The 15,664-nt window shown below is 43.3% G+C and overlaps 1 protein-coding gene across 1 annotated transcript in view; it reads left to right on the plus strand.

The window, feature by feature from the left end:
* The window catches only part of CLNK (cytokine dependent hematopoietic cell linker), a 96,469-nt gene that overhangs the window by 68,790 nt on the left and 12,015 nt on the right, over positions 1–15,664 (plus strand). Inside the window, exons 12-15 of the mRNA XM_015594845.1 lie at positions 1,596–1,623; positions 5,184–5,202; positions 7,020–7,101; positions 10,609–10,649. Of these exons, the coding sequence (XP_015450331.1) occupies positions 1,596–1,623; positions 5,184–5,202; positions 7,020–7,101; positions 10,609–10,649 (170 nt within the window). The remainder of the gene's footprint in view (positions 1–1,595; positions 1,624–5,183; positions 5,203–7,019; positions 7,102–10,608; positions 10,650–15,664) is intronic.

Here is a 15,664-nt window from a genome sequence, read left to right on the forward strand (position 1 = left end):
CAGTTCCAAAACCTCGCTTTTCTGAAGCCTCATATTTCCATCTATAAAGCATATTGCTCTATTTATAAATCTAGTGATTTTTATCTAAACAGAAAGACAGTCTCTCTTGCTTATCACAGGGAGGTTAAGGAATCTTAGACAGTAAGACCTATTTACAAACTCAGTTAAATCTCCCTACACATTTGAAATGCCTTGCTACATTTCACTTACTTGATTTTTAAGTGCTGACAGGGCAGGTTTAAACCCTGACAGGCAAAACGTTAACAATTAATTTTTGTAAATCTAAGAAATGTACAAATATAGAAAAATTCAAGTTCTCTTAGACAATTCCAACTCTTTACAAATGGTGTCAAACATAGCTTGACTCCTGAAACTTAAAATCGTAAGACTAAAATCGGTTAAACGCTTTAAATCGAAGCCACATGGCCAATCTGTCAGTATTCGTAAAACACCAGAGACCCTGAAACATGGAAAACACTGAGATTAGCCTCAATTTATCCCCCAGGTAATTACTGCTGTGGGCGTTTGTTCTCCTTTATTACATTTAATGATATTTCTTTTGTCTCCACCTGCCCCATTAGGAGGATGGGTGCAGACGTGCAGGCTCAGAAGGGCTGATGACACAGGCTAAACGCTGGGACCTCAGTGTGGGTGCCAGCTGCTTAGAGATCTGAGACCCGCACATAGCATCTGAGCTACGCTTGCTTCTGGGAGTCTTACCTGATCCAGACGCAACTTTACAGCTCAAGGTCAACAGGCTTCAACTGAGTCTAGTGTTGCAACATCCTTAATCTCCTCATATTTCTTCCGTACCAGACCCGGGCGGAGAGAATGTGCACATCATCCCCCCCCACCCCCACCCCCTTCAGAGCCTCCTCCTCGAACTTCGAGCACATTCCAACAACAGCGCTCCCAAAAGCCCAGCCATTCCGTTTGTATCTCTAGCAATTTTAACAATAATCTAAGAACACCTCTGTGGCCATTTTGCAGATGAGGAGAATAAGGGTTGGAGACATTAGTTAATTTGTCAATATAAATGAAAGGCTTGGAGTTTCTTCCAAGACCTGTCCAGTGTCCACATCAGCAAACTGCAGGCTGAATTCTTTCCATCATTCGGTTTCATGTTTTTTCTGTCTCAGATCTCCTGTCGTTATCGGCAGCCTTCCTGAAATATCGTTCTACCTGACAACGTCATACTTGAAACTCTTTGTACTTCCTCAAAGCAAAAAACTAAGAGCTTTAAAATCAAGGTAATGACAGCAGGTCTGACGGTGCTAAAGAAATTTGACACAGAAAACCAAATGTCAGGAGAACGGATGATGTTGTTTAAATTCTATAATGAGAAGCGACTTTATACACATCCTTTCCATCACTGCCTTTTATATTGACTCCTAACTTCTTTTGCTTAGAAAATTATGAGAAAAAATAACCTGACTTTAGTTTTATAGGATGATGATAAATATCCCACTGGACTATATAGGCTATGAATTTGGCAAAAAAAAAATGTAATCAAAGGTTTTTAAGGGCTCCGAATGATTTTATTTTGATCATTATGAACTGTACTTTATGTAACACTGTATTTCTTTTTCTTGCAGGCAGATAAGCTTAAAGAACTTAAGCGAGGTAAGTAGAAACTTTGTCCTAGGAAAAGAGAGACATGTTTGTGCCTTAAGTGTCTGCAGTGGGCAAGATACTACTTGCTTCGGATCCTCATACATCACAATTATCGGAATAGCTATGCTCAATAAATATTATCAGCCCTATTTTAAAGGTGAGAAAGCTAACGCAAAACCAGGTCCAGATTTTAAGCCAAGATCCTGTCTTGCCACCATATTTAGGTGAGCATTTTGCCACCAAACTGGTACCAGGAGGAGAAGAGCATGCCTCGTCCCCACAGAAGACAAAGTCTTCTCCCGTGGCACCACAGAAATCAAGTGTGCAAATCTGTATCACACCTTGCCGTTTGTTCTTCACAAGAAAGACACCACTGCAACGTAGAAGAAACATAAGCTACGGAGTCACACAGACGTGCGTTTGAATCCTGCTCTGCCACCTCCTACTTCTGTGAACTTTGGCACATCTCCCCTTCCCCGCTCCACCCCGGTTTCTGTCTTCCCGGCTGTTCAATGGAGATGGGCACACTCCAAAATCAAAGTAAACACGTAAATGAGGTGAGCAGTAGAGGCTCAGTATATGGCGCAAAAGCCGGGTAAGGTGGACACGTCTTAGAGCCCCATTAGATGTTTACTTCCTTAAACCCTCAAAGAGGAAGTTCCTTAAGGTGGAGGGCGCCCCGTGACTGGTGAGATGTCTGCGCCCAACGGCCGACTTAAGGGATTCGGTCCTCGTCTTAGGATCTGGCCGATGCTCTCACATCTAAACTGCAGAGGTGGATTTTTCTTGCTTTAATGGCGTTAGGAGAATGTGAAAACCAAAAGTCACATTTCTAGCTTGTGACTCAAACCAGATATTTATCACCTCTCATCCATAAGACAGTCGTGTCAAAGAGAAAACCACAGAACTGCTGAAGAAGAGGCCAGCCCTGGTTCCATTCAGGACTTCACTGGCTCATCCCTTTGGGGGAGATGAACTTCCGGTATCACCAGGAAGGAGAAAGTTGGGTGTGGTACCCACACATCCAGAGGCTCTCCACCCCTTTCTTCCTGTGGGTCAGATTTATGTGTCCCAAGGAGCAGATGGCTGCCACTCAAAGTAACCCATAGCCCAGAACTCACTGGTCAGTCTGAAAAGAGTCTCAGACAGGAGGGCATGAGGAAGCCAGCCTTGGACAGAGGGTCACGCAGGACTCTCCTCGTGACTTTGACTGTCATTTGCTAGCAACAGGCGCCGTCTAGAGAACAAAGCCTGGTGGGAACACACATTCTCCCTCCTCATCTTTTACCAAGATATCTCCCCATGGTTTGTCTGGGCTGAGCGCCAAGGCCACTTCTCCACCACAAAAGTCCATCTCATAGGACAAATGCCATGCTTGAATGTGTGTGACCAGAACCTTGGGGACCAGGATCCAATTACAGCCCAACTCGAATTCACAAAGCACTTTATAGTTTGCAAAGAAAGTGGAGACTCATTGTTCTCTCAGGGTTTTGTGAGAATTAAATGAGACGAAGAAGCCTCGGGGAGGTGGAGAGATTTGCCAAGTTTCCCACAGCCGGGAGAACATGGGGCCAGCCCCTGAAAGCTCAAAGTCCAGGCCTTCTCCCCGACCTATAACCCTCGGCCTTGCAAACTACAGGGATACCTCGAAGCTAAAATATCCAAAGGAAAAAAAAAAAAAAAGGAGGAGGAAGAAAGGAAAGAAAGATGGGAGAGAGAGAAAGAATAAAGAAACCATTACCACTTAACTCGAATGTTTATAGCCTAAAACAAAAAGCGTTCAAAGTAGAGAAACTAGAGAGATTTCCCTCCACTTTTCTAATCTCATTTGATTTTAAATTCAGAGCCCTCCAGCAAAAAGTTGACTGGGTATCAGTTAAATAAAACAACTGCTCCCCAGCCGGTCGGCTTCTCAGCCGTTGGTACAGCTCAGCATCCCTCTCCTCTGACAAGCCTGGGAACCACAGACACTTCCGATAGAGCACTTTGAACTGCCAGGTTCAAAGTCCTGGGGAAGCCTCAGTGGGGAGACTTTCGAACCACTCATTAGAATGGATTCATTACCCTTTTTCCTTCGCCTATAGATTTGCCTTGATTCGCTGTTCGTGAAGAAATGTATGCCCTCTTTCTAGAACCCTGAGGGACGCCAAGGTCTTTGAAAAAAAAAGGGCTTATCCATTGGCGAGCTTCAGATAACACCTGTGATACATCGCTAAGCTGTTTGTTGCTAAAACTTTCTTGTCTGTGAAGCAAACAGGAGTCGGGCTCCAGGGTCAACTCAGCTGCAAAAAAAAAAAAAACAGTGGGAATCTGAGTAAATGACACCATTTTGTTTGGACCTCATCTGCAGACCGCTGGCTTTAACTTTTCTTGGACATCAGACCCTTTTGAAATTTTGATATAAGACATAATAACCCTTCCTAACCCCCGGAAAAAAAAATATGCACACATTTATAGAGGAAAAAAAACATTCGGCTCTTAATTTCAGAAGCTTCTTGGACCCCACTAGGTCACCTGGGGACCTCTTCCATCCCCCGAGTTAAGAAACTTTCGTCTAAATGATACCTGCGCTCCTTCTCAGCTGCATGAAATGAACTTTAGAAAATTATCTGCGGTTAAGTAAACCCTTCAGCAGATACTGTACTTCTCGTAAGGCTCTTTGCTTCTTTAAAAGCAGTGTGGGGCCCCAGGGTGCGAGTCCAGCAAGCACACAGCTTTTCATAACGAAGACTGATCAGGAATTCTCTTACTATTAACGAAAGGAAGAGAAGGGATGTCTGGAAAGATAAATGGCTACATTTAAAAAGAATAAAGTGAATATTTTCACACTCGCTTTTTTAAACAAAGAAAATTAACAATAGCCTCATCACTTAAACACAACCTCTATTAACATTCTGTCGTATATCTCTTCAAATCCTTTTACACACGCACGCACACACACACACACACACACACCTGCATGTAGATATGTCATAAGCCAAGTTTTATCCTGAACTGTTTATGTAACATTGAGGCATACTTACAGTATAACCTTATCCCATGCTCTACGTAAATACTTACAATACATTTAGAATATTACAATACGTATATGAACACAGCCCCAAAGTTTATGTGATGATCTCTCCTCTCAGGTGGTCACGTAGAAGGTCTCCAGTGTCTTGAAACTATAGCTGACGATACACTGAGCATCTTTGTATGTGGAATGTGGCCCGGATTTTAGGTTGCTTTCTTAGAAAAAGACTCATCAACGGAATCACTGGCATAAAAATAAGAGCGTGTCTAAGTCTCCTGATAGCTATGGTTAGATTGCTTTCGAAGAGTCAGAGCAATTTGTAGGCCCATCAGCAGACTGTATACTTGCCTATCACACCACGCGGAGAGAATTAAATTTTGATTTTTGTTCTGTCTTTTGGAGTATGACTGGTAGTTGTTTTTGTTTTTTTAAATTTCTATACTAATGAAATTTTTCCCTAATTCTACTGACCAATTGCTCTAAAAACATACATAATGTAAAGTTCTCTATCTCCACATTCAATGCCTTTTTTTCTTTTTCTTTTTTATTAATACAGGTCCTGGGAACAGAGAAAGGTGAACTGTTTACATTTGTTTTCAAACCCTGATGCTATTAGGTCAAGTTCTGTTTACAATGTCAGCCCTCTGTTAAAGGGATTGATGGTTGTTACGCCTGGGATGTATGAGCGTGTGTGTGTGTGTGTGTGTGTGTGTGTGTGTGTGTGTGTCAATGAGACCCAATGACTCAGGACCTCACAGTCTGTTTAAGATGCCTGCTGTCTAACGTGGGTGATTTAAGTTAGGGCTGGGCTAGTGTCTTTCTTCAGCCCCAGGCTACTGACGATGAGGAAGCTCACTGTCCCCCCTGCCACTTTGGGAAGACTTGCTGGGCCCCTGCTTGAGAGAAGCTCTCGGTCTATCTTTGCACGCACACATATACCCTCATCTGAGCATGCACCCACACGTGCACACCGATGGTGTCAGTGCTGTGGAAGCATGCGATCCAATGCTCGCTTGCTGGCCGGCAGGATGCTAAGCAGGTAATGACTTCTTCTCCCCTTTGAAATACCGCTCACCATTTATTTAAAATCATGAACTATGAGCAGAGCCGAAGGGCCTGAGCCAAGGTTCAGAGTTAACACAAGCAGCGTAGTCGGAGAAGGTAATAGAGGCCTCCGCCAGCTCACTGCAGCTCGGGCTTGACTTGTTAGACTTGAGCGAGGCCTAATCTGGCTTTGTGGATTCCCAAGGGCCCAGATGGAGGACTGGGGGTCTGTTGGCAATTCTAAATAAATTTAAAACCTAAAGAAAACCGTGCCCTTTGTCGCACGGAAGCTCAACCTTCTAACTGAAGTGTTCAGGCATTGTGGCATCGGCTTCGATGATTGGCAATGCAACAATGTGACATTGTTCAGCTCCCAAGGGGCTCCCAAGATGCTTGGGTGGCTGGCTGTTGATGACACGAAATGCTGTTATAGGCTGTGTGATTAGTGGACCAGTCACTGACTCGTCGCATCTCAAATAATCACATCTTTCAGTCAAAGGTGTCCATTTTGTCACCAATCTTGGACAGAGCACAGAGCAACAACCAGAATTAAGACACGCAGGTGTCTCTATGCTTCCTGAACTTTATTGCTTCCAGCCTCAGCAGGGAGAGTGTTTTGTGGGATTTCGTATCAGAGTAGGATCGTATGCCCTTGGGAATTCCGGGTGGCTGGTTAAGATCTACTCGTGATGAAAAGTAAAATAAAAAGTGGCAACAGCAATGGCATACGTAACGACTAAATAACTCCAGTTCATATGGCTGGTGACACTTCCAAAACCTGAGGATCACAGGGGAAAAACTGAAAAAACGCACGCCCAGCGGTAAGCAGGGGGCGCTGCTGTCCTCACAGACCCCTGGGGCTCTCCTGCCCTATCGCAGGAGGGATGCGGAGATTCAGGGGTGCAGGCCAGCACTGGGCGTCCCCACTCCCCGCATCGCCCAGATAGTTCTTAAGTTCCACTTTTTCGTTTATGCTTTTATGCAACTTTTCATGGAAATGCAGAATCCCACCCTGTCCGCTTCCCCTTCGGGCCCTCCCATACCAAACACCTTCTTTCAGCGTAATGTTCTGTATTTCAAGAAGTTCAATGATGAGTTCCAGATTTGGCATTCTTGAAAATGGTATCGAATATTCAATATTCAAAGCAATTTTTAGAGCCTCAAGGAGCAGCCACTCCCAGAGGCCAGGGTTGCTGCTGAATACGTGCGTTAGAGTGTGTGCTGACCACCAAGGCCCGCCCCTAACCATCGGAGATGACCGGATGAAATCGTAATAGTTTTCATAGGCCCCTAACGGTCTCCATTTTTCTTTTGCAACCTGACCAAATCCTGTGACTCCCTTACACAGCTCCTCATCACCGGACGAAGCCAGAATCATCTCACCTGTCACAAAACCAAAGTGCTCCAGGCATCCCGTTGGCCATTGCCAGGTAAGGAGCTGGGAACCCCTCCCCGGGTCCCAGCTTGGGGGCCGGGTCATGTGTGCTGCGGGATGACAACTTGCCAAGGTCCCTGAGAAACGGGAAGTCTTTGGCCTTTGATAAGGAATCACAGCTGTTCTCGAAGCCGAAAGCATCCTTCTTCCTCTGCTTTGTGAGTGACTGAGTGAGAGAGCAGCGTGAGAGATTCGGACACTGGATTCTAACCAGACAGGACGGACTGGAAGGTCCGCTGACCAAACCAGGAAGAAAAATTGTCCTAACGCGACTCGGCTGACTACCGCCCAGGAAACTTATGGTTACTTTCGAATTGCACTTTGTAGGTGGCCGGGGCTTAAAAATGCCATTATCTGATGAAATACTCACCTGGTCGAGGAGTCGAGAAAGAGTCGAGGAAGCTAACTAAGGCTCAGGCTGGTGGTTCATCAGCCAAGGTCACTGTAAAGTATTGGGGGGGACCGCCTTAAAACACAAGCCAGGGCCACCGAAGTCAGTACTCGTGACCCCGGTCTGACCCGTGGCTCCAGCCTCGGTTCATGCAACTCACCCACTCTCCACTGTCACCTAAGGCATGTGCTACGTCTCTGCCTGTAACACTCGCCCTGTAGTCCCCCTCGTCCCCCGCTCCCTACCTGGAACACTTCTCTCCATCCATCAGACCCCAGCTGAAAGCCGCAGTGAATCCAGGAGGTGGTTGTGACCCATTCTCCAGAGGGAATAAATGAGGCCCAAAGACACTGAGGCCCTCGCCATCGAAGCCAAGTGCAGCTCTACCCTTCGGTGCCCGTGTGGCCTATACTGACTCGATTCTACAAAGGCAGCGCAGGAATCCCGACCCTTTGGCATCTGCCCATTGATTTTTAACAAATAATGATGCTGCCTTTAATTATCCGATAAAGATTTATAGGGAGCGTGCCCCACTTACGGTGGGACAGAGTGGTGGCTGGAGAAAGTCACTAGGATTAGACTGCTCAGTGTCATCACTGGCAACCGACGTGACCTCGGGCAGTGTCGCCCGTCTTACGGGCGAAGCCAAGAGCGGAGCCAGGCCTGTCTCGAGTGTCCCGTAGACGGCAGCCCTCATTGCCATTGCCATTGGCAGGCCCTGTAGGTCAGGGCGCTCTCCGCCCACGCTGCCTTCCCCTCCCCCGCTTCCTTCCCTCGTCCTACTTCACGTCTTCGGGAACCTGGTGGTCACTCCTTGGCCTGTGGGTGTCAGGACTGTGGCTTCTCATCTCTTATCAGGCCGTTTCCTCTTTAAGGCCTAATCAGACACAAAACTCTTCCCCGGGCCCCAAGTCAATACTCTTTCTTGCTGTGCTTTTCTAAAAGGAAAATAAAACCGTCATATTGAGAATGAGCTTTCAGTCAGGCCCACATCTGTAGTAGTTGTTTGACGTGATTTGGCCTCTTTTGCTTAATTTATTGAAAAAAATCTGCTTTTTCTTCTTCTATTAACGGGCTTCTCCTCCTGAGGCCCCTCTGTAGACGCTTTCCCAAGCCGACCTCTAGGCGTTGGGATTCCTGGGGTCCATCTGAGGTCACTGTCTACCACGAAGAGCCGAGGCAATGCCATGCATCCCCCCACCCCACCAGTGTTGAATGTCAACCCTGCACTGATAATTCCTAAATCTCCGTCCTCGTCCCCAGCCACCCTTCACAGCCCCAGACCTATATATCCCACTAGCCGTTTTCCTTAAAGAGGCGACAAACGTCTCAAACTCAATGTTGGGAACCGAACTGTTCACATCTACTTTCATCCCCCAAATGACACTACCCTCGGGAAATGGCGAGCTCTCGTTCCCATCGTCACCCTCCCCACCCAATCTGTTTCCAACTCCCAAAATTCTCCGTCTGAAACATGCCTCGAATCTCTTCGCTTTCCCAGCTTCCAACATCCACCGGCCACCACCGACCTCACCTGGCCTATTGCAACAGCTGCCTAATGATACTTATCTCCATGCCCGACCTTTCACGCAGAAGAAACTGTTTTCCGGTCTCTGGCAGAACAAGCCATGTTTTTGGCCTCTGAGCCTTTGTCCTGCTGCTCCCCCCGCCTCGCTCCTCACCCGTGTCCGGTTCTCCTTTCAGAGGTCAGCTCAGTTAGGGTGTTTCCCAGGAAGGTTTTCCGAAGATTCAGAGCAATTAGTCCTGGGTTATGGGAGCTTCTGCTACCACAGGACCTTCTGCTGGGCACACACCTGTCATAGTATTTATCTCACATTGTGATTATGATACAGGGATGTCTTCTCTCTGTAAGTAAGTGCTTTCAGGCAGAGGTCATGTCTTATACTTCATTTTATATTCCCCAAAACATACCAAGTACCCAGTAAGTACTCAACATGTGTTTGTAAAATAAAAGAATCACCGTTTTTATTTTATTTTGTGAGGTTTTTTTTTTTTTTTTTTTTTGCTTCAATCTTTATAAATTCTGTGCTTAAGAGCTGAATATCCTCAGAGGATATTCCTATTCTCGTAACATTTTCTAAAAATCTTGACAATTTAAGGCAGAGAAGTTTTGCTATTCGGGATTTTTTTATCCAGATGTTTATCAAAACCGTATACTGGTTCCTAGTAACGAGATCCTGGTTTTAACACACCCAGAGTCTTGGATGTCAACAGAAGTATGTCGAGGGACAATCACAGTATGGTGGTTGAACGATCTGCCAGCATTTTGATGTGCAAAGCAAGCCACGAGCCAGCTCCCATGCAGATGACAAAAGCCAGATATACGCTCAGTTGACTTCACCAGTGCTAGAAAGGGCTTGCTTAGAACTAAGCTTAGGTCGCATTCCATTAACCCAGAGGCTCTGGTCGACATCACAATCCCTGGTACAGAATGTGAGCCAGGTAATTAGATTTAACCGTAGTAGCACTTAAAACTTACAACGACAGTGCGACCACAACACGAGATGAACCAGAAAATTAGAGCGGCCGTCAAATAAAGCCAAACGTTAAGCAAAGCGCTAACTAGAGTCATCGGTAAAAGTCTTGGCAACATCATCATTGTGCTTAGAAATGCGTATTGGGATGTTTATTGTCTTTTATCATAGTTTTCACAATCTCTTTTGCTTTATGGATTTTCTTTCCATAATCTACACAGTTTTCTCACCTAGCTCACTGGCCATGGCTCACTCTCTCGACTGGTACGTAACCGCTATGGAACGGAAGGCCCGACCAGGCACAGATCATTTTCTATAGTGTCTAAATTCATGACTTTCAGTTGTAAAAAATCATGATATATGCTCACCCAAATGACATGGAAAGAACTCATGTGAGTCAGTTTGTTCCATATCTGATGTTCATCTGTGTTGGGAAGGGAGAGAAAGACCTGCCTCTTCTTGCCTTGCAAAACAGACACTTCTTCTAGCTCATCCAGTAAGACATAAAGTGCTTGACAAATGTGACTCAGGCCATTACCGATGACCACGCCTCTGAGTGGAATTATACCCAGAATGGGAAATACTAACGTTCTTCCAATTCTCACATTTCCTTCAGCTCTTCATTCATGACGAACAACCACGGCATGCAAAACCGAGGTAAGAACACTTTACCTAAGAAAAGAAACAGGTAAATCATCACACCACAATACTCCTGCTGTGTGACAGCTTTTGTAAACCCCAGAGTTGCTGAGATGATGTGTATAAATGTAATTGGCTTGCTTTCACTGATAGATACCATTCCATTGCGTTAATAGAACAATATTTATCCATAAGTAAATATAATCACTTAGATAATTTCCAGTTTTTTCCTTCTTATGAACATTATATTATGAACAATTTTGTAGATATCTTCCCATATACATAATGCGTACATGTTTTCCCATGTGCAAGTATAAGTTCCCTAAGAGTAAAAGCTCTAGGTCTTAGGCTATTCCTCTCTTCACTTACACTAGATGGATTTTCCAAAGTAAGGATATCATTTAGTTTCGCCAACTACTTAGGAGTCCCCCTTACTCCCCAACCTCATCAACAGTTGTTTTGGACAAAACTTATAGCTTTTGAGAATCTATTTGGGCGTAAAATAGATTTCTCTTAAGACTGTGAAATGGAGAAAATAAAACCAACCTCTCTTACTAATTGTAAAGCAAAAGTCAAAAGGACGCCATATCCGTAGAGCTATCTAGAGCAGCATGTAAATATAGAGTTCGTTTCTATTGGTGTTGGAATTTGATATGATTAGTATTATGTTGCCCAAACCAGATCTGTCGTGTTCACCTGTCTGTCTTCTCTCTACATGCTGTGGGGTCCAGGACAAACTCAGTCTCTCTCCGCTGTGCCATAGGGAGCTTAGGGCTAGAGGAAGCAGACTCCAGCAAGTAGAGTGGAAAGACCGGGGGCTCTGCTGACCTTGGTTCCAATTCTGCCCCTGTCCCTACAACAGCGTCACCTTGAACGAGTTAATTTTAGGAACTTCAACCTCCTCCATCCATAAAACTCAAATAATGTTAACTCACAGGGTTAATGCGCACACACGCACACACATACACACACACGCCGCCCTCTGCTAGACACATAGTAGACAACTGACACATTTTAATGTTGTTCTTTTTCCTGCATTCCCTTTCCTTCTCGGGGGATTCATTGCCCAGTTGAACCCGTTAGATCAACAGTTTCCTCCATGGCCTCCATCAAGTTTTTATATTGGATAAGCTAATATGGGAAACACATTTCCCCTGATGTACACTTTGCGAATAAGAGGTTCCCAAGGGAGGACTAGCTTTTTAAAGGAAGGTGGCCAAAGGGGAGTGTGATTAACCTCATGTGTTCAGTCCCTGGGACTCGAATGTCAGGAACGGTCGTCCTGGAGGCCAGATCTCAGTGTGTGAAGATGGAAAGACTGGAGCATCCAGATGGGAGGTCCAGGGGATGAACAGGCCCAACAGGGCACGACTCAGTGGGCTTTTAAGACCATGTTGTGAGGATGGGGACACAGAATAGTAGCCTAAAGAGGAACCCAGGGTCTTGAAAGACAACATCTCGCACGAATAAGAACTAAAGAGCCACGGAGGAATGTGACGTGGGTGGCCTGCACTGACGTGCGTCCAGGCCAGCAACCTAGGGCTGGGCGTAGATCATGCATACGGGGTCTTGAAGGTTGTTCTCTGCACATCTCAGAGGTCACGAGGTTGCTTAAAGAAACAGCCTGGGATGGATGACGGAAGTGTCCAGGCCTCCAGAGAACTGCAAACACCACTAATTCTTCCTGCAGTCAACAAATAGCCACCAAACACATGGTTTATACCCAAAATTGAGCCGAGCCCTACGAATGCAGAACAGAGACAACACAGTCCCTCAACCAACCACAGGTTAAGCACCACGATGCCCCTCCATCAGCTTACTGAACAACTGTCATTCTACTAGGTGAAAATGCATCTCGGAATCACAGTTCTTGGAAGAAATTAAGTGCACAAAAATCAGTGGCTCTCGCAGAGTTCTCAGTCTGGCGGGCTCTCTAACGCTTATTGGTTTTCATGTGAATGCGTCAGGTGATGCAGGCAGCCCTCACCATGTAGAATGGTGACACCTACATCTCTGTCGATGTAGATATTACCATCTTTATTCTACGAGTGAGAAAAGATTTTGGAAATGTTCGCTTATTCTTGACAGTTCGACTGCTCCTTGATAGACAGCCTTCTCTCAATTCCTTGATAAATGAATTCAAGCTAAGCTGTCAGGAGCCTAAGCAGCTAGCTCTCAGGACAAATATCCAGAGAGAGAAATTTTAGAAGAATATCCAGGCAGTTTGGTTATCCAAAATAGTGTGACGTTACTCTACAAGTCTGGGATGGTGGATGATTTGTTTTCTTTGTGGTTTTTAGTGTCTCTTCACTAATGTTTTCTTTTTCTCTCTGTATTTTGTTCTTTAAAATTTATGGCTTTTTTTTTCTTATAAGGTTATTTTTTAAATTGCCTGTAGGGTAAATTAAAACGTGCTAATTAATAGGAATAGATACTTAAAATAAGATGCTTTTATTATCAGTTACAAAAGAAAGATCTAAGCTGCGTCTCTATAATTAATTATGTTAATGCCGGCAGTAGCATTTATTGAATGACTAATACGTGCCAGGCGCTGTGCTAAAAACTTCACACAAGAATTTTGAAATATTAGCAATTATTGATTTCGGTATGATCTTACAAGCCATACCATTGTTATTAGGCTGTCCTGCCTCAAATTTTATTGACCACCTAAGTTCCTCCACTAGTCTATGTCAATCTCCGCATTGCTGTAACCCTCTGTTCTCCAAGTAGGAGGAGAGTCATCTTTCATGGGGGTATAAAACGCAATCGCAACCTCTTATGTAAAGAAAACTTTCCAAAGATTACCTGCCCTTATTTAAAAACAAAATCAAATAATACTTACAGTGGATTATAAACACGGAGTGTTCTTTATTCATTAAGCAGAGACCCAACCAGGCCTTTGGGGGAAAATTGCGTGGCCAAGTTGTTCCTTCGTTTTGTTTAACTCATTCTCTGAATAGACTACGAATGCATATAGCTGTTTTCCAATGCTCTCTCTCAAGTAGGGCTTTTTAAATATTCAAGCAAGGCACTCGGAGATCAAATATAATAAATCAGTTGCCACGATAGAATGAAAAATTCATAATTGCTGAAGACTATTGTGTACATGGATAGGAAATGTTGATAATGGTTATTTTCTTCTCTCGAGTGTGTTCTTATTGTTTCAATCCATGTTAAAAAGATAGGAGTGGCCATTTCAATAAGTCTCTGTGTACTGCTTCGCTATAATTTAAAGTTTTTAAGTCTTTTTTTTTTTTAATAGCTCTTTTAGCTTTCTCTTGGCTAGAATTAGCCTGGCATACAGTTCTCCATCTTTTGTTAGTGATCTCTCTGTGTCATTTTATTTTAGGTGTGTAATTAGCACACAACTGGAAGGTTTAAACCAATCTGCATCTGCTTTTTAAATGCTAAGCTTACACCTTTGATGTTAACTGTGATTACTAATATTTTTTATTTGCTTTTATATTAGTTTGTGCCTCCTATTTGTCTTGCTTTTTACTGACTTTTGGCTTCTTTTCCTGCAGATACTGGGTTCGTTTCTTCTTTATTCTTTTTTCTTTCTTGGAATTTATACTATTCTCCTGTTGGTTTTAATTTTAAATAAAAGCATGCTTGAATTTTAAAACTCTAAAGTTCACATCATCTTCCCAAACAATACAGGAAACATTTCAAATAAAAATTTAAAAGGAGTGATGTCTTTAGAACTATTCCTCATTTTAAAGTCTTAAACTAGTAGGTGAAATTAACTTACTATGATGAATACAATTTAAGCTTTAAGTGATCGAATGGTTCTCTACGACAAACATTTTAATAGGCATAATTCCCTATAACAACATTCTTAGGCTTGATGTTAGAAGCCACAACCCTTGGAACCACTAAAATAGAACTTTCAATGTTTTAGGAGCACTGTTTCTTCTTCTTAGTAAACCTAGAGAGATACGTGGCTTTTTGATAAACAGAAGCAGAATAAATGTGCACATACCTAAGTGTTATAGTAACTAGGACGTAAATATTTCCTAACGTTTTATATAGTATTCTGCTTCAAAAGGTACTGTGTCGAAAGCATCCTATTCTTAGTTCTTGTCAAGCTATTAACCAAGACTATAACTTTGGTTATATTTTCTAGAGTAAATTAAGACTTTATAGCTTGTGATTCTGCCTGCGCACTAATCACCCCTCTTCCATTTTATGTTATTGTCCAGTGTTTGATTTTGTTTTCCTACCCTCGAGGCTTTATAAATTTTTTACAGTTATTCCGTGCTTTAAATTACTAAATTATTTATAAATATTTTTGTTTACTATCCCTCCTAATGCCTTCTTCCCTGTGGCCTTAATTTCCTAGAATTCGACTTTAATTAGCATTTATTGGAATGAAATGGCATGCAGTAGAAATATGTTATTTTCATCGAAGTATATAGAAAAAAGACCACATCCAAACTTGACAAGTGGTAGTATCCTAAAGCTTAGGTACCATGTGAAATGACTACTTTAAAATCTATTGTTCTATCTTCTCTTTTAAAGAATCTTTTACCCAGGCATGATTTTGTAGCATTAGTCACTTGGAAAATAATGATTCGCAGACCTGAGCAGATCTTTCCAACGTTGACGTATTTCATTACAAAATATTTTTTAAATCACGTTTCTAAGTCCTACCAACGATCTCATCAGAAAAGTCTAACCATTGGGATGCTGTTACGTCAAGATGGCAGACGCGAGTTTTCCCAAATTCCGATCTGCGTTTGAAAAGTCTAACTTTATAACGGGCAACAAATACTGCCAGTTGTTTTCCAGGAAGTAACAGGCTCACTATCTACCAAATGCCTAAGTCTGAATAACCATAGTTGGTCAGTCATTTTTCAGGTTAAAAGTGTGATATTCCATTAAAACAAAATGTTATTCTTTCAAGTTAAAAAAAAATAGTGTTTCCTGAGTTGGGAACAAGCTTGGCTTGTTTAAGAAACTGAACAAAGTTCATTATGGCCAGAAAAAAATGAACTATGGGGCATAGGGGCTAGGTGGATGGGTAGATGGAT

The sequence above is a fragment of the Pteropus alecto genome, unplaced genomic scaffold, assembly GCF_000325575.1.
Source record: "Pteropus alecto unplaced genomic scaffold, ASM32557v1 scaffold5, whole genome shotgun sequence".
NCBI classification, from domain to species: domain Eukaryota; kingdom Metazoa; phylum Chordata; class Mammalia; order Chiroptera; family Pteropodidae; genus Pteropus; species Pteropus alecto.